The sequence below is a fragment of the Lutjanus erythropterus genome, chromosome 10, assembly GCF_056507025.1.
Source record: "Lutjanus erythropterus isolate fLutEry1 chromosome 10, fLutEry1.hap2, whole genome shotgun sequence".
Classification (NCBI taxonomy): domain Eukaryota; kingdom Metazoa; phylum Chordata; class Actinopteri; order Lutjaniformes; family Lutjanidae; genus Lutjanus; species Lutjanus erythropterus.
Window position 1 is genome coordinate 20,297,445 of NC_139326.1, and position 24,162 is coordinate 20,321,606.

At 38.8% G+C, this 24,162-nt stretch overlaps 1 protein-coding gene across 1 annotated transcript; it reads left to right on the plus strand.

Moving 5' to 3' along the window:
• The first annotated feature begins 233 nt into the window (after window positions 1–233).
• On the plus strand, window positions 234–22,063 carry ndufs4 (NADH:ubiquinone oxidoreductase subunit S4). The gene is made up of 5 exons (XM_084728613.1): window positions 234–392; window positions 3,806–3,884; window positions 19,827–19,999; window positions 20,321–20,394; window positions 21,859–22,063. Exons 1-5 carry the CDS (start codon window positions 310–312, stop codon window positions 21,960–21,962), a joined length of 513 nt encoding a protein of 170 aa, XP_084584739.1. The 5' UTR covers window positions 234–309; the 3' UTR covers window positions 21,963–22,063.
• Window positions 22,064–24,162: the final 2,099 nt, after the last annotated feature.

Below are 24,162 nucleotides of genomic sequence, written 5' to 3' on the forward strand. Positions count from 1 at the left end.
CAACTGAGGAAAGAGTTGCAACCGTCCCCAGTCTCCCCTATGGAGCAATTACGACAGGTTCCTCTGGATGTGCTGAGTTTTTTTCCATTAACACCATCATCGTTATTTGTGATATGAAACAAACATCAGCGGCGTCAAATAGACGCTAGATATGTCTGGACATGTCTCTCTGTATGTAACACATCCCCGTACAGCAATTTTAGTTGCTGGCATCAGTCCTCCAGCTCTTGGCCAACTGCTGTGTCCGTCTTTCCGGGCTCGTACTGTTTGTTCCTTCGCGCTCGCCGTACGCCAGTGTTGACAACAATCATGGCGTCTTCAATGTCACTTCTCGGCTTGGGACGTTTGTCTGTCATCAGTGCAGCTTCTAGATGGGTCCTGAATCCTATCAGGTAATTGTATATTAATTGTTTATCTGTTTTTTATTCAAGCGTGATACTTTGAGTCATTCTCTTTTAAATATTTCACTGAAAGTCGACTGAAGAGGAAGCTAAGAGGCCTGGCGTGTCACAGGCAAGCGAGTGTAAGCTAGCCAGCGTGAAAATATAAAGCACTTTAATTAAGCATTTTAAAACTTTTCGCTGTTTATTGGACATAATATGCGAATTTATCCGCTTAAATACACTCTCACTCGCATATGAAGTCGTAAAAGTCTCTGGACTTGTAGCCAATGTCAATGTTATCCCGTGTCCTTACATCACTCGGCTAGCCAGCTAATTAGCCAGGTCTAGGTCTAGCAAGTCTAGCTGGAAATCAGTTTAAGAGCTAACGCAATTAAACCTGCTTCTCACTGGTCCACACAACACGTGCTGCATACCATTACTAATATTCGGCTAGACGGGAACTTTATTTAATAACAGAATTCACTGGAAAGGCCATTAACACTGTCTGACTCCCCTCAACGCCTCAGCTAACCTTACAGTCAACTGACGGGACCTTAACCGGTGCTGTTGCTGCAAGCAAGCTAACAGCTAGCATCAAAATAACACATCACACTTTATGCTGTTAATGTGTTGACACAATGCATTATCTGCTATAACACCAGAAACATATTTGCGTTAGTTTTAGATATTACATTGCTGGATTCATGCAGTTCTGTTCTATTTCATTCATAATGTGTATACATAGTGCACTTAATGATGTTATTCTTAGTCAGTAGACTAATTATATTTAGTGAGCTGCAAACCACTGGACAATAATAGTGCTGCACGATTAGTAATATCCAAATTGCAACACCTAGATTTTTTCTTACCCTAAATCGTCACAAAAATCGTGACTCATATTGAGATCAGAATAACTTTCAAAATTGTTGTTTTGTTGTTTTTTCCTTGAAGGTCAGTGAAGTCTTTTCCAGTACAATCTTCTCTTATCTCATAAACATTGGTGGCAAATGTCTGTTGAATAGACATTATTTAACCAGAAGTCAGCTTTGGTAAATGAGCTGGTGACCAGTACTGGGAGACACACGTTAACATGTTATACACTGACATGACAGGCTGGATATACTATCTGCAATTTTGGAAAATAAATACTTTGATACAGCACTGTCATGTGTTCCTGTACTGTTAATTTTGTCAGCTGTTTTTTTTTCTTCCTAATTTAGCCTTAGCCTCAGTCTTAGTTGTGTTAGTTGAAGAACAGTTAGGGCAATTTAGTGTTATTGTAGTCAAAGAAAACTTTTTAGTCAATGAAAACCATTGATATTATTGTCTTTTTAGTCAGTAGATTATTTTGAACATTTCATTCAATGTAGTCTAGCCAAAACCAAACATTTTTGGTTGTTTCAGTCAAACATATTTCAGATAGGATTTTATCTTATTCATTGTCTGATGAAAAACACATGTTGAATGATGCACAACACAGCACACAGTGTTGGCAGTAGAGGCTGAAAAATCACTTAAATAATGTTTTTCCAATCTAACTAGTTTTGAAAGCTGAATGAGATGATCTGTGATTGTCTGATTGCTTGGCTCTCATCTCAGCATTGCTGATGGTTTTATTTGCAGTCCACATAATTAGGCTTGGACAACAACACAGTATTTGCAGATATCATTAAGTCTGTCATGATAAGATTACAATTTGATTTAATTCAGGTGCCTGCGGTCAATATCAGCTGATATCATATGTCCACTTAACACATTCAGTTATATATATATGTCAACTCAAAAAGAGCAAATAACTTATGATTTGACTGAACTCTTACAGATGTTAGGGATACAGACATGCCATGGGAATTTCAAAATAAAAACATATCTTAAAGATGAGGATATTGATAGACATTTACACTTTGCATTAATTATTGAATCAATGAATATTGAATTGATATATTGATCCAGACTGATGTGCTGTTACAGTCCTAGATAAAATATTGGGGGAAAACATCAGTAACAGTAACATGAATCACAGCAGGTTTTGATCACAGTATTTTATTTTATCAGTAACTCAGTTCTTCAGGTAAAATCTGCCTGCCAGTGTTAAGTTTTATTACATAAAAAAAAAAAAAAACTTTTTAAAAACAGTTCAAGTCCACATTGGCTCTAGGTACAGACATTCGTCAGATATTTAACACTAAGGCAGGTTTAGATTTTATTTTGATTTAAAGAATGAAACTATGTGAGGCATTCTCTGTACATGATGCTAGTAAAGGCAGTCTCAGCTTTGATAATTAGGCCATAGACATTGGCTTCATCATGTGCAATAAATTATAGATGACAGGTGTGATTGCATTGTTTAACCAAAAGACATATTGTTTTGTCCAAGTGAAAATTAAAGTGTCAAATTAGGAATTTATTTTATGGCCTAAATGTGATTTAATAAAGATACAGATGATAAGAATTGGATGCCTTTGATTGTGAAGACAGCTTGTTGGCTAAGACAGTTGGCTTTTAAAACAAAAATTCTTTATTGAGGTTCACTCTAAAACTGTTTTCATTATTGATTCATCAATCAGTTTTGCTTTGACCTTTGAGCTAAGTACATGCTTGGTCAAATATTATAAGGCTCTTTGTAAAATGATAGAAATCATCTGATCTGCAGACAATAGACGAGCATTTATTGGACATCTGATTTCATTTATGAAGCTGACACCCACAAACCTTTTCTTGGTAATAATCAGTAATCAGAAGTAGAATTGATTCATTTTCAGTCCATTGACTCTTCTGTTCATGAAGCAATTGTTTCAGCACAGAAATGAATAGTAGGCCATCCAACTGTCATCAGATACAATAATGTGTCTTTCTGGAAGTCAGCGCAGTCTACAGGGCTTCATGCAAGAGATGACTTAAATGACATCTTTGTTTGTCACAAAGGTGTTCATGGTTTTCTTTATCTTTTATTTGAAATGTGAGGCAGTGTGTAGGGGCAGTGCTTTCTGTAAATTGTACAAAGTTGGAAAAAAAACCCCACATATTTGAATTAAATGGAAATTATGACTATCTCAGTATAATCTGGAATGTGATTACGTGGAATAGCCCTTCGCTGGCTCTACCATGATGGCACATTGCTGTTTTGTGACAGGACAGGGCTGCACATTCACAAAGAGCTACACAGTCCTCGCCTGACAGTTGACCACAGCCAACATTAAGCACGTCCTGTCATTAGGATGAGAGCGAGAGTCTGCCAGAGATGCACCAGACAGAACTAATAGGTGGCGGGGGGGATTCCCTCCTTGTCTCCTCGCCACACCGCTTCCTCCAAGATAGTCAGTGTTTGCAGAGAGTAACTTATTGTGTAATTTACCTCTTTGTTGCTTGTCTGGCTTTGGCAGGTTGTGCTTTGCATGTAACATCTACTTAATGGTTTTCAGGTCTACAAGCACATCAACATCAAGGCTGGCAGAGAAACCAGGACAAGACACGCAACTTATTACAGTTGATGAGAAATTGGTAAGAATTCCTCCCTGGTCAACGTGACACACGTATTTGTTTGTCTGATCTGCTATCGTCCAATTAATTCCCTGGAAAAATTGTTAAAAAACTGCCAAAATGAGTTGGCAGAGTGAGCTTGTAGACAGTAGGCTTTTGTGACATTATGATGGAAATGGCAAAGGTTATCATGGGTAGATCTGTGTGCAGTCATATCTCCCATTAATCCTCTCTCAGCTCTCCTCCCAACTTTTGATGACAGTAATTAAAGAAGTTACGATCAAATAGTTTACTAATCGGAGATTAGGTGAAAAGCGATTTTAAAAGGGCAATGTTTGATGTCAGAGCAACATAATTTGGGGTGTGGGCCAACATAAAAGACATAAGATCATTAATTTTATAGTATCTCTGCAGGCCAAAATCACCTGTTACATACTAATATACAGTCAGGTTACAATGTACAGTTTTTATGGTGGTTATTGCCAGCTCACAGTGTGAGCAACACCAAGCCTGAACCAAGCTTCTCAGTGAATGGATACTGACGGTTATAATTTATACCAATAGTGGTGATTTATTTCACTCTTTCTGAAGTGTTAAACTTTGACACAAACATTTGAATGCTTGAGGGTTCTTTGTTTGGCATCGACAACAGCAGATTCATTTGCATATTAGCTGAATTGCATACATTGACATGATAGATCTTGCATATTTCAGAAGTGATATCCAACTCTGTTATGTCTTGTCCATAAAAACTTTTCCACACTGTCAATTTTAAATGAGAGTTCACAGATGCTCCAAATGTAAGCTGGGCAGCTTACATTTGTTAGCATAATCTCACAATCTGTTGTTATCTAGTTAAGTCAGAATCAGAATTATTTTTACTATTCATCTTATGCATTGTTGCAGTTGTTTTGTATTGTATATGCTCATAAACATAGGATCAAAAGAGTACTCCACTGATGTAGTGTTGCAGTCCTATAACACTGTAGGATTTAAGAAAAAAAATCGATGTAACAGAACCAGAAACTGTGTTTTTGATTCTATGCATTATTCTTTCTTGTCAGAACCTGGCATCCTCAATCAGAAATTCAGTTGTGGTATAGGCTGCTAGTAGCAGATAAAGTAGTTTCAAACAGCTAACTTCAAGCAGAAATGATGAGTGAGCTACAGACATCTGCTAACATCAGGTTTTGATTTTTTTTTCTCCAAACTTGTCTTCTTGTCTTCAACCCTGACAAAAGTAATGTCACTAGTGCCATTTTGTCACACTGCACATACGCTGCTCCTTCTCTTGCCATGAAAGCTTTATACTTTCTTACAACTGTGGCAGCACTGGCCAAGATCCTTAAACAGACGTATATGTAAAATATGTGTTGTGTATTGATACTTAAAAAATACCATGCTGTGATGAGCGTTACCATTTTTGTACTAGCATGTGGGGACAAATAAAATGCGTGGACAGTATGCATGTGTTGCTTACTGTCATTTAGATTGTGGAATTTGAATCAGTATGCACAACAAGCAAACAAGAAAGCAGGTGACACAGAAAATTGTGTTTGCGTGCACTGTAGCAGGGCATGTGAGCGGAGCGAGAGCGAGCGGGGAACGTGAGCGGGGGAGGGTTGGACGGAGCGTGGAGCATCCGTCCCAATCCAGTTTCACTCAGGTATCGCTCACACCACGAGTCTGATGTATGCCCAAGCGTCCATTGCACCCACACTATTTTGAACTGTGCTGTTGATGAACTGTCCAGAGCTGTCTCTCCCTCTGCATCTCCTTGGTGTGTGTTGGTGTTCAGTTTGCTGTCTGCTGTGGTCTAAAATGTCCTCCCTGAGGTAAACTGAATGACACTGATGTTAATTAACCTGTGCCTCAAAACACAAAAAAAATGAACAGTGAAGAAATAAGTAGATACATATGAATAGTGATCGTTTCCTTAAATACTGCTGGTTCTGTGGTGTTAGAATTTTAAATCTGAAGCTTGCAGTGCGCCACAGAAGCTTCAATTCATGTCCATATATTGAAGCTTTTAGTGTGTTTTGGCCTACAGGCTACGGTTTAAACTGAAGCTGAATTACAATGCAGATTTTTCTTTTTTGGAGTGAGTGATTTGAGTGGGATGAAATCTTAATTGAGCTTGGAGTGATAATGAGTGGAGCATCCTGGTGTGGCTTTGAGTGGGGGAGCTGGGGGTCAAACAGCTCCGTGAGCGAGGAGCAGAAGTTTTCACTGCTCCACTCCGCTCACATGCTCTGCACTGTACTAACTGTAAATCTGCATTTACATATTGACAAATAGTCAAAGTTTTAATGGTGGAAACCAATTTACTAAGACTTGGAGAGGCTCTTTTATCCTAGTTTGATTCTGTACCTCTTCTGCTACTGCAATACTTTATCTGTTTGAAGCTGTTATTCATCATGATGATTAGTTGATAGAGAAAAATTATTATTGCTACATTTAAAATGCTTAACTTTGACTAGTTCCTGCTCTTTCATTGTTTACTGCTTTACTTTGTTTTGCATCATTGTAACTTTGGATTTTACATGGTTGTTCAGGCAAAACAAGCAATTTGAAGATGTCATCTTGGGCTTTTCGTACATTAAGCGATTAACCAATAACAAGTGGCAGATTAATTGATAATAAAAATGATTGTTTTTGCGACCAGTGTCCAAAATGGCCAAGAGAACTAGAAAATTCACTAACCAAGCATATTAATAACGACAAAGTAATAAATTTTCTTTTGGCATGCTGGCGACAAACAGAACTCATTACCACACTCTCTGCATAAGACTCTAGCAGCCTCTTACAACTCCTTTATCTCCAAACCTTCATTTCTCACAGAGCTACTTTTTTATATGTGCTTTCTTTTCCTTACCACCCTCTTTGTTGGTGGGTTTTAGTTTTAAAGCTTGGCTTACCCCTTTTAAATGGCATCACATAATAGCTACTTTAATTAGCGTAGCTAGCAGCAGGCCAGTGGCAAGTGATAGATCAGCGGAATAACTACCCAGCATGATAAACAGTGCTGTAAAACTAGAAGCACTCAAGATGGTCAGTTTCACAGCACTAGTTAGATGTGCATGTGCCAAACTCTTTATTAAATCATGCTGACATAGACAGCAGTGGATACAAGCAGCACACCCTTAAATGACAGCAAAAAGCTGTAGAGACTTTTTTTTATTACATGACTGGTTTTGTACATACATTTACCCACCAGTGTGGTGGATAGCCTTCCAAGATTTACTTGCCAAATAGAAAATCTACTCGTGTTTTGCGCCTGGTGGTTGTTTATTTCAGCCCATGACCGCAGTCCTATTGATTAACTGTATGCATGACCGAGAAATTGTCTTTCTTCAAGAACATTCTGCTGAGAAAATCAGGTTTCTCTGATCCCCTACTTCGATTATGGAAACCAGTTTTGTCGGTTTCTCATATGCATGATGTTTTTGAAAGTAACTGTAGAGAGCAGACTGTAACCCTCACCCAATCACTTCAGTGCATGTAAACGTACTGAATGATGAAGTCACTATGAAGCTTAAATACTGTATTTTTCTCTGTTTACCTAACAGTTGCAGACTACATCTGTGGCTTTGTCTCTTTGTGAGCAGTGTTACACTTGTCAGCTGATGTGGCTCAGGCATACAGTGAAGCTGCAAGAACACTTCAAGTGCAGGTTTCAGTTAAAAACGTGTATAATCAAATCTAATTCACCGGTCAATGGGTGACTATGAAGTCATTGCTCAGAATGACCTTTTCTATGAGGCATGTGGTACAGCTGTATTTAGCTTTATATTTCATCATACAGGGTCTTTGGGGCTTCTTTTCATAAAGCAAAGCAATAAATATGCATTTGGAGTGGCCAAAGTTTGCAGTGTACCAGCTGTACAAAACAAAGAAGGATCTTTTGAAGTAAATGCTTTGTCATTAAAAGACGAAAGGAGATAGGAGATAACGGAAAAAGAGGGAGTTTGGGGAGAATGTGGGAGTCTGTTGTGGACTTGTTTGGGGGGGGGGGGGGTTTGCTGTGTGTGGGCAGCATCAGTGCGCTTTTGTTCCAGACCAAAGCTGACCATACTGGCAGACAAACCTTTGGCTGGGCGGAGTGTCTGTCTCTGTCCTCTCAGTAGGGGCCACTGAGAGGAACAGCAGAGGAGAGGAAAAAAAGGGCCTCTAAAAAATGGGGAGGGGGTGAAAGAAAAGAAGCTTGCATGGAAAAAAGTTTGTGAGACACCCTGAGACTCACGAAAAAGACAGTGGCCACTTCAGTGTTGTCGGCCACAGAGGTTCCTTTGTGGCATGCTGTTGCTGGCGACGGCGGGAAGTACTCTAATGCTCACCCAGACAGGCCAAAAAGAGAGGCCCTCAGCTGTTTACAGTACAGTGGTCTCCGTCTCACATGGAAGAGGGCAATGAGAGCACTCTCCCTTTTGGGCATTCAGCGTATGTCAGCACGCTAGTCATTCATCAGGCTGTCAATAAGTGTGAATTGCTTTCTGGTTAGACCAATCAAACAATGGTCTCGATCCGCTGAGAGGTTATGTTGGGTTCGCACGATGACTCTCTCTCTCTCAGAGCAGCCGGAGGAGAAAGTGGTGTGCCGCTTGTTCTGTAGTGAACATTTCTGAATAACCTCGTTTAGATGAGGTTGCATTTTGGCCGGGGCAAATGATATTTTGAATGCGCTCCAAAAACTCTATCCTAATGTTTGTGTGACACTCATTATCTTGTCCTTAGTTCTCGTCTGTCCAAAAAATGCAAACCTTACAGGAACTCGCTTCTCTGCAGTTTGTTTGGCCGTCTCCATTACAGGCAAATTTAGGTGAGGAAGGACAAGAACTCATGCAGGTCAAATAATATAAGAACTCATCCAGTGAAGAGGACATTTGTGAACAGTTTGACCAACAGGAAACTATTTTGATAACTGAATCATTATTAAAGCTATGATAAACATTTATGTAATAATAATGCATCATAAGAGGATGCGTGACAGGTGTCGGTTGTATTGAGCAGTACCACCCGACTCTGCAGAGCGGAGCCTTGAAGCATCTTTCAGCTTGTTGGTTTTGTTTTCTGCCTCAAAACCCTTTCGTTCACTTTCAGAAGCAAGAGGCAGCTGTTTCCAGCAAAAAAAGTCACTAAAAACCCACTGTTTGCTACGTCTCCAGCAGCAATCAGCAGACAGACACAGCTAGAAAATAGCTTGTGAACTTATAAGGCTTTTACATTGTAACTTTTGGCTGTGCTGGGTCAAACCATGTCGCACTGGTTTGCCTTTCCACTGCCAGTTATAATGGGCTGAATCTCACCAAGTTGTGCCTGAGACGCACAATCTCCAGAGTAGGGCCAAAACGCATCTGACCTGCCGCCAGGCGAGTTGAGTTGATGTCTCACTGATCGTCAGTACTTTTGTAGCTTCTGACTGAATCTCTGTGGTTTGCAGTTTAGTTTCTCTCCTGTGTCTCTCAGTTTTCAGCTGGAGAGGAATCTTGGAATTCTAGTTACTGCTGTTGAAAAATCAACTTCCGGACTTTGCTGCTTTATAATAAAAGTTTTTAAATAACAAAATAATAGGGGACTTTTACTTTGAAGAATTTACTGGAAATCCTGTTGTAATGAAGTTGCAAATCCCTGCCGTGCTGGACTGATGTGCCAAGTCATACCAAACCAAGCTGAGCCAGCATGTGTATGGAAAAGGAGCTACAATGGAGCATTTAGAACCTAAAGGGCCTGATGCTTCCCTCAGAAATTAGTGGCGACAAAAAGCAGAACTAAAAGAACAGTGAATATTGGATGTACATTCACCAAGTGGACAGAAAAACAACCCCAAATGAATGATAATGGTAATCTGTATCTGGTGAATGAGTTTGCAAACAAGTTTGCCAAATCAACTTGCAGTGAAAACAGTGTTGTAGTTTTTTTTCCCCCTGACCCAAGGTGGCCAGAAAGAAAAGAAGAAGATGTTATTTCAATTTGGAAGTCATTTTTCAATCAAAAATGTCAAATATTTCCTAGTTCCTTCTTCTAAAGTGTGAGGATTTGCTACTTTTGTTAGTCTCATGTGGTGGTAAATTGAATATTTTGAGACGTTGGACAGAAAAAACACAGTGAGACGATGTTACGTAAGGTTTTGGGAAATTGTGATGGGCATCTTTTTACTGCTTTCTGACATGGACTGAACAACTTATCAATTATGAAGAGTGTGATTTGTTGCAGCCCTACTGCAGATGTTGACTGTTTTAGTCTCTCTCTGTATTTAAAATCACAATCAGCTTTATTACACAGACAAGGAATTTGATTACATTTTTTTTCAATGCTCTTAATCTACTTACAAAAGAACGGAATGGACCGGACATAGCAGCCAAGAACAAGGAAAAGAAAGCTCACACAAATAAAAAAAAAAAAAAACCTGTTTAAAGTTTGAGCTTTTTATGAGCAAAACTTTGAATGCATTGTCTGAATTTCAGAAACGGTGCCAAATAAAAAGACCTGCGTGATGGAGCCGCAGCGCTCCTTAGAGTGCCCATGCCGACCTGCTTTTGTTTGTAATTACTGTTTGATTAAGCATGCTGGGCAGCTCCCAGGGTCCGGCTGGCTGGCCACTTATACACAGCTTTACACGGAATGTCTGTGACCTCCCTCAATTAGAGTCAGGACTTTGCTTTACTCTCTGGCCCTGTGCAGAAACAACTGTGGTTATAACCTCAGCAGCTGCTTCAATATGCAATAATACAATATCTCCCACTTATGCCTGAGTGCTTGAGTTTTTACCCCTGCTCCAGCCAGGGCCAAGTGTGCTCCCTCTCTCCACATAAAGACAACACCATAATCTTAAAGTGCTTGTGAAGCCTTGTTATAGAGTTCTCTAAAGGCACTAGGGTTTTATGAGACAGAGGAGGACAGTTATTAGAGTGTGGGGAATTGAGGGGGAAGGAGGGAGGAAGACCGGGAGAGGAAGAGAGTATTAAATTGGTAGAAACATTTGATGCTTGGCATATTGAGTTTGCTAATTTGAAAACTTTGATTTTCTTGTGAATTTAGAGCACAGTGCTGGCTTGGCAAGTAACGTCACATCTGGACAAAAGATGTGGGGTGATTGCGGTAAGGTAGTTGAGGCTGAAGGCAGGTTGTTGGTTGTTTTGAAAGATCTAAATTGAAATCAGATTGAGAGAACCTGAGTCTGTCAGTCAAGATTTATCATCCAGGGGTATCAGAAGATTTGCCCAAATACAAAGGGCCCTCAAGCTGGTTAACACGAGTCAGGCTGCAACTAGTGGCTATTTTGTTGTCAATTTCAAGCTGTGGATTATTTTTTGATCAGTTGTTTGATCTATGAAGTATCAGAAAATGGTGAAAAAGTCAGTCAGTGTTTCTCAAAGCCCAAGATGACATCCTCAACTGTCTTATTTTGTCCACAACCCAAAGATGTTTTCTTTACTCTCATAGAGGAGTAAAGATACCAGAAAATATTCACATTTAAGAAGCTGGCATCACAAAAGTTGTGTAAGCAATGAATTGATTATCATGTAATATTATGTATCAAATAGTTACTGATTAATTTAATAGCTGACAACTTTATATCAGACCTGTACAAATAACTAAATTGTCAAATTAACTAATCTCAGAAATTAAGTAACATAATGTACTGTGTGTGCATACTTCCAGCCAGAGTTGCAACTAGTGATTATTTTCATTTTCAATTAATCTACTGTTTATTTTCATGATTAATATATAAAATCTATAAAATTGTGAAAAAGTTCAGAGTTCAGATTCCTTCTTTTGTCCAACCAACAGTCCAAAATTCAAAAATGCTTCATATGCTGTCATAAATGAGAAAGACATGCAGCAAATCCTCACACTTAAGAAGGTGGAACCAGCCAGTATTTGACTTTTTGCTTGAAAAATGAGAGAAATTATTAATGGAATATCTAAATACTTGGCAACTTTCTATCGATTGATCAATTAATCGACTAATTGTTGCATCTCTACTTCTGAAGTTAGTCAAAGGATGCAGGGCTGTTTGGGCACTGTAGTGTTTGTGTGTTAACTTGCTGTCAGGAAGAAGAGAGAGTCAGGAAGAGCAGCTGATATCAGAGTATCGATCCTGTAGAAAATGAGTATATAAAGAATTTCAAATATTCAGAATCAACATGCATTGATAAATTGCTAAATATTTTTGACAACACTAACGTAGGACAATGAAAAGACAGAATCACAATAAAAGTCCAGCTATCCCAACTATGAGGATATATTTAGCACAAGCAGTTTAAGTTTGTAGTACAGGGGTGTATATTCTCTAAGCCTGTCTAGCCTCAGACACAGAGTGACCTACAGTGGAGCAGACCACATTCACCACCCCACCCCCTTCCTCTCCCTCTCATCCTCCTCTCCCACCCTCCCTCCCTCGCACATAGACAACTTAAGTGTCTGTTTTGTCTGGTTGCCCTCTCATACGGCGCGCTTATGCAAAAAATCTCGCGGCTCAAGTTTGGAGTAGTGGGTCAGAGGATGTTGGTCTTTGAAGAGTGCCAGACAAGAGGCTTTATTATGTATCATCCACTAAATAGTATTTCATTCATTAACACTCTCTTCCATAGAGACTAAGCCTCTTAAGAGGACTCCTCAGCCCTGTCAGCGCTGGCTAGTTTTAGGAAGTGTCTAGCTGCTAAGTGTTGTGTTTGCAGAGCTGATAAAAAGAAGGGTTGCTACTTTGTTTGTCTACACTTCCATTCAGTCATTAGTTGTAAGCTAGAAGCTCTTCTTTTGAAGTTCACAAACTAGTTTTGGTGTCTAACACTGTCATAAGTGTGTTTTTTAATGTTTTTTTGTCTCTCCAGTCTGTTTATTATAAGTTATCATAACAATAAAAGGCCAACATAATCATTCATAGCATAATTTATGTTGCATTTTGAATTTCACAATAGAACGTTTGTGCCAGAGCTGGAACAAAGTCAATTAGTCTACTAGATGATTTGTCTTAACTAATGCTGTCACGATATTAGAATTTCTAACTTCAGTACAATATCTTGAATAATACTGATATTTAATACCAGTTTTGACACAACAGGGGAAACTTGACACAACCTTAAGGGCATGAAAGTTTCAATTATTACAAAAACATAAATATAACAAGTCTATAACATGACAACAAAAAACGTAATCCTTCTTAGAAACATTTGTTTTTTTCTTGTTAAATCAGGCCTTTAAAACAACTAAATTATATAAATAACTAATCTTTTAAATTAAGTAAAGTTAATGGAATCAACGTGTGGTCGGAGTGAAGAGGGAGCAAGGAAGTGCAGGTGGAACTGGTGTGTTGATTCTGCAGAAATTGAGTATTTATAATTGATGTGTATTGATAAATCAATATTTTTGAGAACACTAGTCACAACAGAGAGCAACTTTGATAATGGATTAATCCTCTTCTCGTTTTTAAAGCAAAAAATTCCCCCGAAAAAAAACTCCAGCTCCCCAAATGTTAATGTTTTGTTTTTCTTCGTCATCTATGATAGTGTACTGAATATTTAAAATATGTATAGATTTTGCCTGTTGGTCAGATAAAACGACATTTTGAGGGGCAGTCCTAAATTTTACTAGTTTTGTCCGACTTACAGTCCAAAGCTCAAAGATCTACAGATTACAATGATATAAACAGAGAAAAGAAGCATATCAGTTTTGCTTAATGAATTATGATAGTTCTTTTTTTTTTCTAAGGCATTTTACTTATAAAAAGATATTTAAACAGGTGTCTTTGAGATGCCGTACCGCACTCAAACAAGTGTGTCTATATCAGATGTATTCCTAAACGACCCCTCCTCTATCCTCTCTTTCCGATCCTCTCCGGTATGTGTTATGTGAGATTTGAGATGACCCTCATACCAGCTGCTTCTCGTTCTCCGGTGTTGAACCACTCCCACACATGAGCAAGCAACATAATATTTGTTTCTATTAGAAACGCCCCCTATGTCCAATCAGTAATTGGCACGCTTTCTCCACTTCAAAGACGTCTGAAGGTGGGAACTGGCGGAGGCTGATGAGTGAGGCTCTTGGTCTGGGTGTTGGCCGGACAGTGGGGGGTTAAGGGTGATGTGTTTGGGCTTTCACCACATGCTGACTCAACATGATTCAGCTCGGTCGACCCTATGACCCCTCCGGGCTGCCGAGCAGCAGTTTTGGCATACGGGTGTTTGTGCTATGATAGTCTGGACCGTACTGGTGTCATGGCTGTCACGGTATCCACCATCACCCGTAACTATGTGGCAGTGGAGCTACAAATTTTTTTTACCGAAGTTTTGTCTGAGCCAGTCATGCACAAGACATCCTTTATTTGTTTGTTTGTTTGGTTACTGTACTAACAGGAAAATACACTCTGTACCTCAGTTTACATTTGTAAACCCTAACAAGTCTTAAAAATGGGACCAGCAGTACCAATGTATTTAAACAGTTTGACCCTGTTTCTGGGCTGTTTTTCAGGGATTGGAAGACACGTGTCTGCAACTTATGATTATTTTCATTATGGTCATCATGTTTTCGAGTAATAGATACTTTGGCTTGTCTATAAAATATCAAAAAATACTGGAAAAATGTCCCTTCACTCATAGCCGTGTCTTTAAATGTCTTGTTCTGTCTGACCGCCAGACCAAAACCCAAAGATATTTAGTTATATGAAGGTTCAAATCCTCACATTGGAGGAGCTGAAACCAGAAAATGTTTGTTTTTTGCTTCTTTAAACGACTTTAAACAATTATAATTAATACAATTAGTATAAAATTGTTTAAAAACGACTATAATGATCCACCAGTGAGTTCAGCTCAAGTCTGGTCAGGAGTGATTATTAATTAAAATGACTTTGTTGATGTTACAGTTTGTGTCCAGTAGCTTTGTGTTTTGTATGTCTCGCATAGTCTCACGTCTCAGCTTATTGGAGGTTTGATCATTTCCATAACTAATAATTGAGCCGTCCAGGATCATTGCAAGAACAGATGTTAATTTCCTTTTATGGTTTATTTTAGGTTTAAAATAAAACTTTTTTTTTTTTTCTAAATAGGCACAAAGGGAGTATCAGGTGATGGAGTGAAAAAGACTGGGCTATTCAGTTCACTAAGTGAATGAACAGTAATGTGTTCAGAAGACAAGGTCCTTATTCTTATCTCTTTTCAAGTCCTTGTCTACATTTTGCCAAACCTCTGGATGCTTCACTTAGCCCAGTAAGAACTGGCATTCAGATCTGCTTCATGCAACTGATATTTTCTCAAAACTGTCAGGTTAAAAACATTCATGTGAGTTCTGTTGCTGTATTTAATCATTTTCTCAAAGATTTTATTATTTATACATATTTTCTTACTGGAAAACCGCTTTATACCTGCAGGAAATGTAAAAATGTGGACAGTCACCTGCAAATCATCTGAAAGAAAGGAAGACGGTTAAAGAGTCCAGTGAAGAACACATTCAGTTATAGAGGGAGATGTTTTCTCTTAACCTGCTCGCTGCCCACCACATCTCCAGTTTCTTACAGTGATTCCATTTGGCGTGGCTCTGACAGCTGTTTTCCTAGTTTGAAAAAGAAGATCCAATCAGAGCTTTGTAGTTAAGAAGACAGTTGCCAGAACTAGAAAAGTGGCTACAATATTTTTGACAAGCATCGATAAGATTGATGCAGCTATACAGGTTGTTGGACTTGAAACAGACTGCCTTCAGCATTGGATCTGATCACAGCAAACCACTAAACACTTTGGCTGGTGGGTGGTGCTGAATGCAGTACTGTGAGTAGGTTGGGGAAAAAAATGGGGACATGGTACATAACGTTCTTGTATATACAGTTAAACGGTACATTAAAATACGTTCCTGAAAACACCTGAGGTGAGAGATAGGCAACATTGTAACAGTGTCTTGATTCATAATTGATCAGCACTGTTTTGCATTTTGATCTGAGTTTTGTGAGCCTGGTGCATTGCACTGGACAGATTCTAGGGTTGGGTGATAAATCAAAATTTTCCAACCTGCAACTAATGATTGCATATATATATATATTTCAGCTGGCAGACGTGTGCAGTATGTTTGCTACTTCCAATAAATAAACAAAATTAACTCTCAAAATATCAAGAAAGGCTCTCGCACCTGTTTTAAACAGAAATGCAGCCGAACACCTTCTGAATTCAAGATTCTCTATTTTACTGAGCTAAGACGTTCATTCAAACTTGACCGACAAAAACAAAATAAAAGAATTAGGCTAACACAAAAAATCCTTTAAAACCACAATTGTTGTTTTTACAGATGAGATAAAAAAAAACAATAAAAAGTTTAGGGCTTTAGAGATTTTGTTTTCACTTTTGGACGGCTGTTTTCAGTCTCTATGCTAACCTTAGCTTCTGTTTCCTGTTTCCTGTTTCATATTTAACAGACAGACAACAGTGGTATTGCTCCTCTCATCGAACTCCAGCTTGGAAAGTCAATAAGTGCATTTCACAAAATGTCGGGCTATTCCTTAAAATCAGCACATTTGTTTGACTGAAGTGATGGGACACATACGTCCCCCACTACTTGGCTAGTTAGGGTAAAGTAACAAGCTATACAGAAATGCTAACATGAATAAGATGTCAGTGAAACAAAATGGCACTTCTTTCTTACCGTTCTCTTATCATTTTCCAAACATTTTAAATGGATATGACCAAGTGGAACAAGATGGACATCACATTCAGTTTAAATGATTTTCATGAACTATATCAGAGCTTATTTAACAATACGAAGGACAATGAAGGATTAATTGACATTAATCTGAATACAGTTACTTCCACAATTGTTTCAGTTCGGCATTTCACACCTCAATTCCCCCTGAAGAAAACTATTCTTCCTTCTGTTCTCTCTGCTTTCTTGCTTTTTGACATCTCGTTATTTCCTTCAGTTTTTACTACTGTTTTTACTAATCTTGTTTACACAGAAATCCTCCAGTCCAGGTCTCTGTTGGAGCATTAGGGGTACCAGCTTTCAGCATTCTGGTGGGCCCAGCGGCCCCACAGCGACAAGCCCCTATGCTCTTTATTTGGCACGTAGCCTGGAGGTGTCAGAAATATCGACACGCTTTCACGTGACGAAGACTTTGCCAGCCTTTTTCCCCCCTTTCTTAAGCCCGGCATTCTGCCTGCCCAGCCAGGTATTGTAGGGCCCCGTGAAGGCCCTGTGAATAGTGTCAAACTTGATAGTTCTCATTTTGCTTCCTGTACATGGCAGAAGAAAAAGTGCCCACCGTGTGGGTTTTCCTTTTGTGATGGCCCTCTCTAGTCTTCCTGGGAACACACCACATTCCAGCCACAATCATTCCCTTTGTGAATCCGGGTATTGTGGGTGAGTCTGTTATGCCGATAACCCTAGCTTTCAGTGTAATGCATGCAAGTATCATAGAAGTCTAGACTCGTATTTTTGCAAACAATGCCAGATAATGAGCAGAGTGTTTTCAGTGATTTGGCAGAGCTTTTGTTTTGACACATCCTCCCTCATTCATGAAGGACCTTTTGTGCTCATCCACGCCTAAGATGTGATTTAAGGTCTGCTACATCTGGACAAATTATTGCACTGGTTTACTATACATGGGCCTCATGTGTCAGTTATGGTTTATGTAACGTACATACGCGTAACCATAGTCTGGCCTGCTAATCCCAAGGGTATAATTTCTAATGCGTCTCAAAGAGGGATTTTCATGCATCTATCCCCCAGAACAGAGCCGACCACAGAGCTGCTAAATGTTTCGGACTGCAAATTTGATTTACCTCCACTCAAAAGGTACTTTTTGTACATGATTTCTTCCCCTTGACTCACAGCCCCAAGTGTGTTACGGTTCACTGTGTACAAAGCATTTTAATGGTTCTTGTGTTTTCTCCAAAACTCCCAGGAAGTTTTTCTTACCTCTCACTCTTGGAGCGCAGCTCTTTTGAACATTATCCATTGAAAATAAAAACTTAATATCCTGCAGAAAGCAACATTTTACACATTTTTGATTACTTACTGCAGGCTCCAAGATGAAAAAAACCCAAAAACCTGGCACTTCATTTTGGTACTCTCTCACACTGTCTTGTGTGTTATTGTGTCATGAACCGTCCAACATTACCCCCTTTGGGTGAAGAGAACATGTTTTCTTCCTCTCTGTGACAAGAAGGAATTGTTAAGGTTAAGTAGATAGGGCAGCCGGAAATAATTACCAAGCACTTGTGAAGTTTTTTTTCCCCCTTTGTTCGTCTTTTCCCTTTCATTTTAACAATCTTTTCAACATGCAGATCTTGTTTATGATTAAATTCAGACCGGTCTTGCCTCTGAGTATGGCAAAAGATGTTTAGCTGAAACAAGCAGTAGTTTAGCAGTTGGACCTGTAATTTACAAGGCTTAAATACCACTGGAAGCTCCTTTGCCAGAGGAAAGGCGGGCTTTTGTGTGGAGTTCATGCAAAACGACCCCCTTTCTACAAATCAACTGGCAGATGACAGACAATGATGAAAATTTGATTCTTTGAAGTTGTAATGGCCATTGAAATGTGTAAAATTCTTGTATTGAAAGGAGAGCGCCCTGGAAAGCCCTCAGTCTTGGGTGGCTGGTGCCTGCATGCTGGGAGGTTCGTCTGTGTTTTGTCGCCGACTTCCCATTGCTTGTTTGCTAATTCCCTGAAGAATTGGACCAGATCCTTGATAGGAGCTTGAAGGGGCTCCAGTTGCTCAGGAATATGCATTTAGTACACCCAAAGGCCCCTCCTCCTCCTCTTGTCGCGCTGGCCTACTTTCTGATGGTCTGGAATAAATCACCTCAAGTATTAGGCATTAATTTCATCCACCTCAATTCAAACGAGCTGGAAGAACAGCATAAAGACGGCTATTTTATTCTGTTTTCGTAAATCCAGTATTGACATTTTCTCACATTTGAGCCATGGTTTCTCCTTCTTCTTCTTCTTCTTCTTCTTTCTTCTTCGTTTTCTAATGTTGTGATTCAGTTTAGTAAACTTGTACACAAATAAAAGAAGTACTCAGCCCATTGTACCCTGCAGGACATTTATGAGCAATATATCAAAAATTTTTAAAAATCGCAGTGGTAACAGTTGTGCTGGCAGAGACAAAAATGCCCATAAAGTGAACATCAGATCACAGAAATAATAAAAAATAAAATCCAAACTTGTGAGTTTACTTTACTGTGCCTATAAAAAGTGCTCGTTCCTTTTAATTTTTCAGTGTTTTACTGTTTTCTGACACTGAAGATCTATTTGAGCTTTTTTTGACCCCGATATTTAAGAGGTAAAATAAATCTCTTCAGATTGATGTGAAGTACAAAAATATAAACCATACTTTTAGAGTCTTAAGTCCTTTTTATAGCTGCTGAAGATTTGCCTAACCCCATTTTTCTGACACTAAAAACATGTCAGAGCTTAAAGTTGTATTTTTTAACACCTGCAAGCAAACCCTCAGATGACCCCTCTCATCAAACACACACATATATCTTTACGTGAATTCTTTGCAGGGAAAGAAAAAAAGACATCAGACACCAAGTCAGAGTGGTTCTGGAGGACCACTGGCTGGTCTGCAACCAAAAACACGTCCGTTTGTTATTTTTGTACACATGGTAGCAGAAATGAGAAGCTTTGACTGTTCAGTTGAGACCTCCTCTGAGTTACAGTCTGAGTACTTCATTGATAATTTATAATAAGTCTTTATTCACTGTAGATTTAAAGATCTTTACTCACCAATGCATTACTCAGTTTTTGTCAATTTCATTCACTTGTTTGCGTGCATGTGTGCAAAGCGTCATGGAAATGTTATTAAGTGCAATCAATGAGGTCATACTTGATTATAGGACTCCTCTGTAAATGTATGTAATGGATGGCGACAGTATATACAGTATAGGTTTAAAATGTCCACAGCCATAAAAAATCTAAAAAAGTCCCATTAACTCTGTGACTTACAGAAGGATGTGTTTTATTTCTCTGTCCCTCAGGACATCACCACTCTGACAGGGGTCCCAGAGGAGCACATCAAAACACGTAAAGTTCACATCTTTGTGCCCGCCAAGACGGCCATGCAGTCGGGAGTCAACAGCACCAAGAAGTGGAAGATGGACTTTGATACCAGAGAGCGCTGGGAGAACCCGCTGATGGGCTGGGCCTCAACGTAAGAATCTCCAACCTTTACCTGACAGTTTCTGCAGCACAAAAGCTGAAATCTGATTATTTTCCTTTGCTGTGCTGTGTTTAGAGTTTGTCATAAATATATTGATGAGTTGCATTAGTTTTGGCAAATAACTTAATAATAAACTAGCTTTATAATGTGCAAAATTGGCTTCAAATTGTTTGTTTAGTCTCTACAACATACAACACCTGCTATCCTTAGACACTCAATATGTTTTTTTATTTTGGTTCAAACAATATTTCGTATATTTGCCCTCATGTATGTGTCTGTATCTGGCTAACAAACTTTTTCTCTGCCTTTCAGTGCTGATCCCTTATCCAACATGTTGCTCAGTTTCTCCTCCAAGGAAGATGCTATCGCTTTTGCTGAGAAAAATGGTAAGAAAAACCTAAATCTAAGAATTTAGATAGAACACCAACCTTAACATTTAAAACAATACTTCCTGAATAAAATAAAGTATAAGTTAATGTGATGCCTCTACTAATTGTGGCCAGTCAGTTCAGATTTAACACACGCACACACACACATGCACACACACACACACCATCCCTTTGGATTTCACCAGATGTAGAATGGACAGACTGTTAGTAAGTTGAATGTTACATGAACACGATTTAATTAAATTTAAACACTGATTAGTTGTATTAGTAGCACTATTGATAGTTGCGGTTAACTCACTGTTAATTGGAGGATTATCCTGCTGGAAAAAAGTCAGGTAGTCGCCAGTTTTACTGACAGATTAGATTCACTTACAGCATCTTACATAATGTGACGCATCACTGAAGCACTTACTAAATGGTAACTGAAAGCTCTGTTTATTTTTGAACAGAAATATTGCTTTTATGCTTTTGTATATAAATTATATACATAATACATATTCAGTGTATTAATGTGTATCTGAAATGTGTATGTTGCAGACTGTCTCATGTTGTGTTCATGTTGGGTTCGTGGTCCAGTTCAAACTTTACCTGTTTGTCATTCATGGCATTCTGATAGATAAAAATATTTGGGACTACTGGATATCTTTGTAGAACAGTTTAATCACTAATTAGTTTGTGCTACAGCATTTAGGCTCTGGGCATAAAATTGCATTATTACATATCTATAATTCCTAAAAACATCAGATTATAGAATCCAGACTTGAACATGTATTAGTGACATCAGTCCGATATCCAATGAGTGAATTACGCCAGCGTCGGCACCTGATACCAATACTGGATCGCTCCCAACGCTACCTTGAATATGTGACAAAGAACCCCCTGAATGTGAAATGCTGCAGTTTACTATCAAGAAAGATAAATCAGTATCAGAGTCTTTTAAATTAAAGCATCTACCAGACACCATCACTTTCTTTGGATAATGAGAGTATTATTATTTTAAATTGTTCACAGTTTATTAAACCGTTCAAAGCAGGATTGTCATCAGATGACAGCAGTAAAACAGCATCTGTTAAAATACCTTTTATGGAAACAGACACCGGATGACAGCGTATTGGCCCCATAACGAATCAAGTAATAAAACATGAGAAGAATACTTTCGACGTACTAACAAGATCGTTAGACAATTCAAAACAGTCGTGTGTGAGCTAAAGTGAAACACGGTTTTGGTCTAACAGAAACTTTTCCTCACTCAGAGAACTGAACCATCTGGGAGAGTTTGTTGAAACTAAGCAAAGGAAACTGGCTTACTCTGTTTATTGCACCATGAAAGTGATTAGTGCAGTGCTGACTACACACAGCCTGTTGATGTCTCCAAAACACCTCAGTGTGGCTGGAACTCGTCCAAAGTGAATATACGTGACGCTCTCGGCTCCATCACTTACTCTGTGTTTGTCCTTTCAGGTTGGAGCTACGACATCACAGAGAAGAGGAGCTCAAAGCCGCGGGTGAAATCCTACGGAGCAAACTTCTCCTGGAATAAGAGAACCAGGAGGTCCGCTAAGTAAACTGAAGACGTCCATCTGTTAGTCACTGACCTCAGTTTGTCCCACAGCAGACCTGTATCATTCTTGTCAATAAATGCATAATTATATACACGTGAACCAAACATTTGGGTCATTATCGCTTTATTCTTCAAACACTCACCTCATTACTGACTACCTAGTGCAGTCTGTCCGATTAATGAAGTGTTTGTTCTCCGAGTGGAGTTGTGCAACAGCAAAACAAAGGGCAACATATTATTACAATTACAACCTGTTTAAACACCAGGATAAATAGATCTACAGGCCAAGAGCAGGGACATTTTTCCTGCGTGAGTGTTTGTTTCCATCTCGTTACCTGGACTGTTTCAGTGTTTGGAGAGCCGCACAAATGGAATTTAAATAAGAACTTGGAACAGTTTTTTATTTTTTTGTTTTTGTTTTTTTTTCTTTTGTGAGCGATACTTACCTTCAGTATTAACATGATTTAGATTTTTTTGGTACCATTTATCTGGAAGCACTGGAAGTTTGAAAATGATCCACATAATATTAGAGCAGCGACTAACCAATGCTTGCAATTATTTTCTTGAGTGATATATATTCATTATCTGGTCAATAAAATGACACAAAATATAAATAATCTCTGTCACAATTTCATAAATGTGACAGCTTTAAATTCTTTGTTTGGTCTGACCAAAAATAAAAAAAGGAAAAAAAAGGATTGTCTGCTTGCCCTGGGCAATCAAACTGCCAGGTCGGGCCAGAAAATCTGGCAACAGTGGTGAAAAAAGAATTAAGCTATAAACCCAATGTGACAATTGACCTTTTTTTTATGCAAAAATGGTAGAAAATGCTGTTTTTAGCCTCTCAGATATGTGATTTCCTGCTTTTCTTAGTTTATTATCATATTAAACTGAACATCTTTCAGTTTTGGACTGACAAAACAAGACATTTTCAGACATCTCTTTGGACTTTGAAATACTGCAGCCCTGATTAAACATGACAATTAACTTCAGTCCTTGTTGCTATGTGATAAGCACTAATAAATAAAACAGTTTATCCACCCAAGTGAGAAGGTAAACTTAGGATTGTTTTTTGCAAAATAACATTAAAACTCTCAATTGATTTTCAGTATAGTCGTCAGCTGATGCTAATACAATTTTCCTGGAGCGCCACATTACACCACCATATAAAAATCAGTTAATTTAAGCTCTATTGGCTGTTTTAGGTCTGTCCGTCTTTGTAAATGTGCAGATTTATAGCCAAATTCCGAAGGTGGAGGAAACGGTGTGACTTTTAGTGCAGGAGAATTAGTCTCTGTTCATGTGGCCATGGTTGGTATGAAGCACATCCCGATAAAAGGCCTCGCTCTTGTTATTGGCCTAAAAACAAAATTTCCTAATAAACGAATAAAACAGAAAAGCCATAAATTCTTTGAAATGCTCAGCTATTCACACTTGGCAGTGCACTTGTTGCTAGTGCTTGTTTATCGTCTTTGTGTTCAGTAAACAGTGGTGTTACTCTGCGCCGAATCCCAAACTGCGTGACTGCACTGATATTCACACACCAATCATGGGCGCCTAATTGGTATAGCCCTTCGTTAATTAACGCACTGCATTGCAAATCTTTCACAGCCTTGCGCTCGCTATTTATTTTGTTCTGTCACTCAGCACATGAAAAGAGCCGATCTGATATGAGCGTAATGGTCCATCTGAACGGCGGGACATGAATGACAGCATGTGTTGCTTTCCCCCTTTGAAAAGCCCTCGGAGTGAAGCAGCGGGGAAAAATGCTCTTGGCACAACTTTGTATCATAAAAAGTTGAAAGCATTCCGCCCGTCTTGGCCTATAAGCACAATAATGTATGTGAAATGAGAACAGCGGCACGGTGGCATTGTTCAAAATCATCATTACAACGCAAACATCAGCAAACTGCTGTGATCAGTCAGAACATAAACATCGGCTCAAAGTGTCTGCAGTGCTAATAGTTTAATAGCCATAGAAACTACGCTAATAGTGTTCACAGGGAAAGAGATGTTGTGTTTGAAAGGAGACGTATTACATGTTGATAATTTATTTGTAATTAATTCAGTTTCACCATATGTAAAGGATCTGTTCACTTAAAATTAAAGGAAAAATTGAGCACTTTTCACGTGGACCTGCAGTCAGTGTTGATAGTAAATGTAGTCAGTTTAAGCAGTAAATTCCTCAGTGTGTGTGTGTGTGT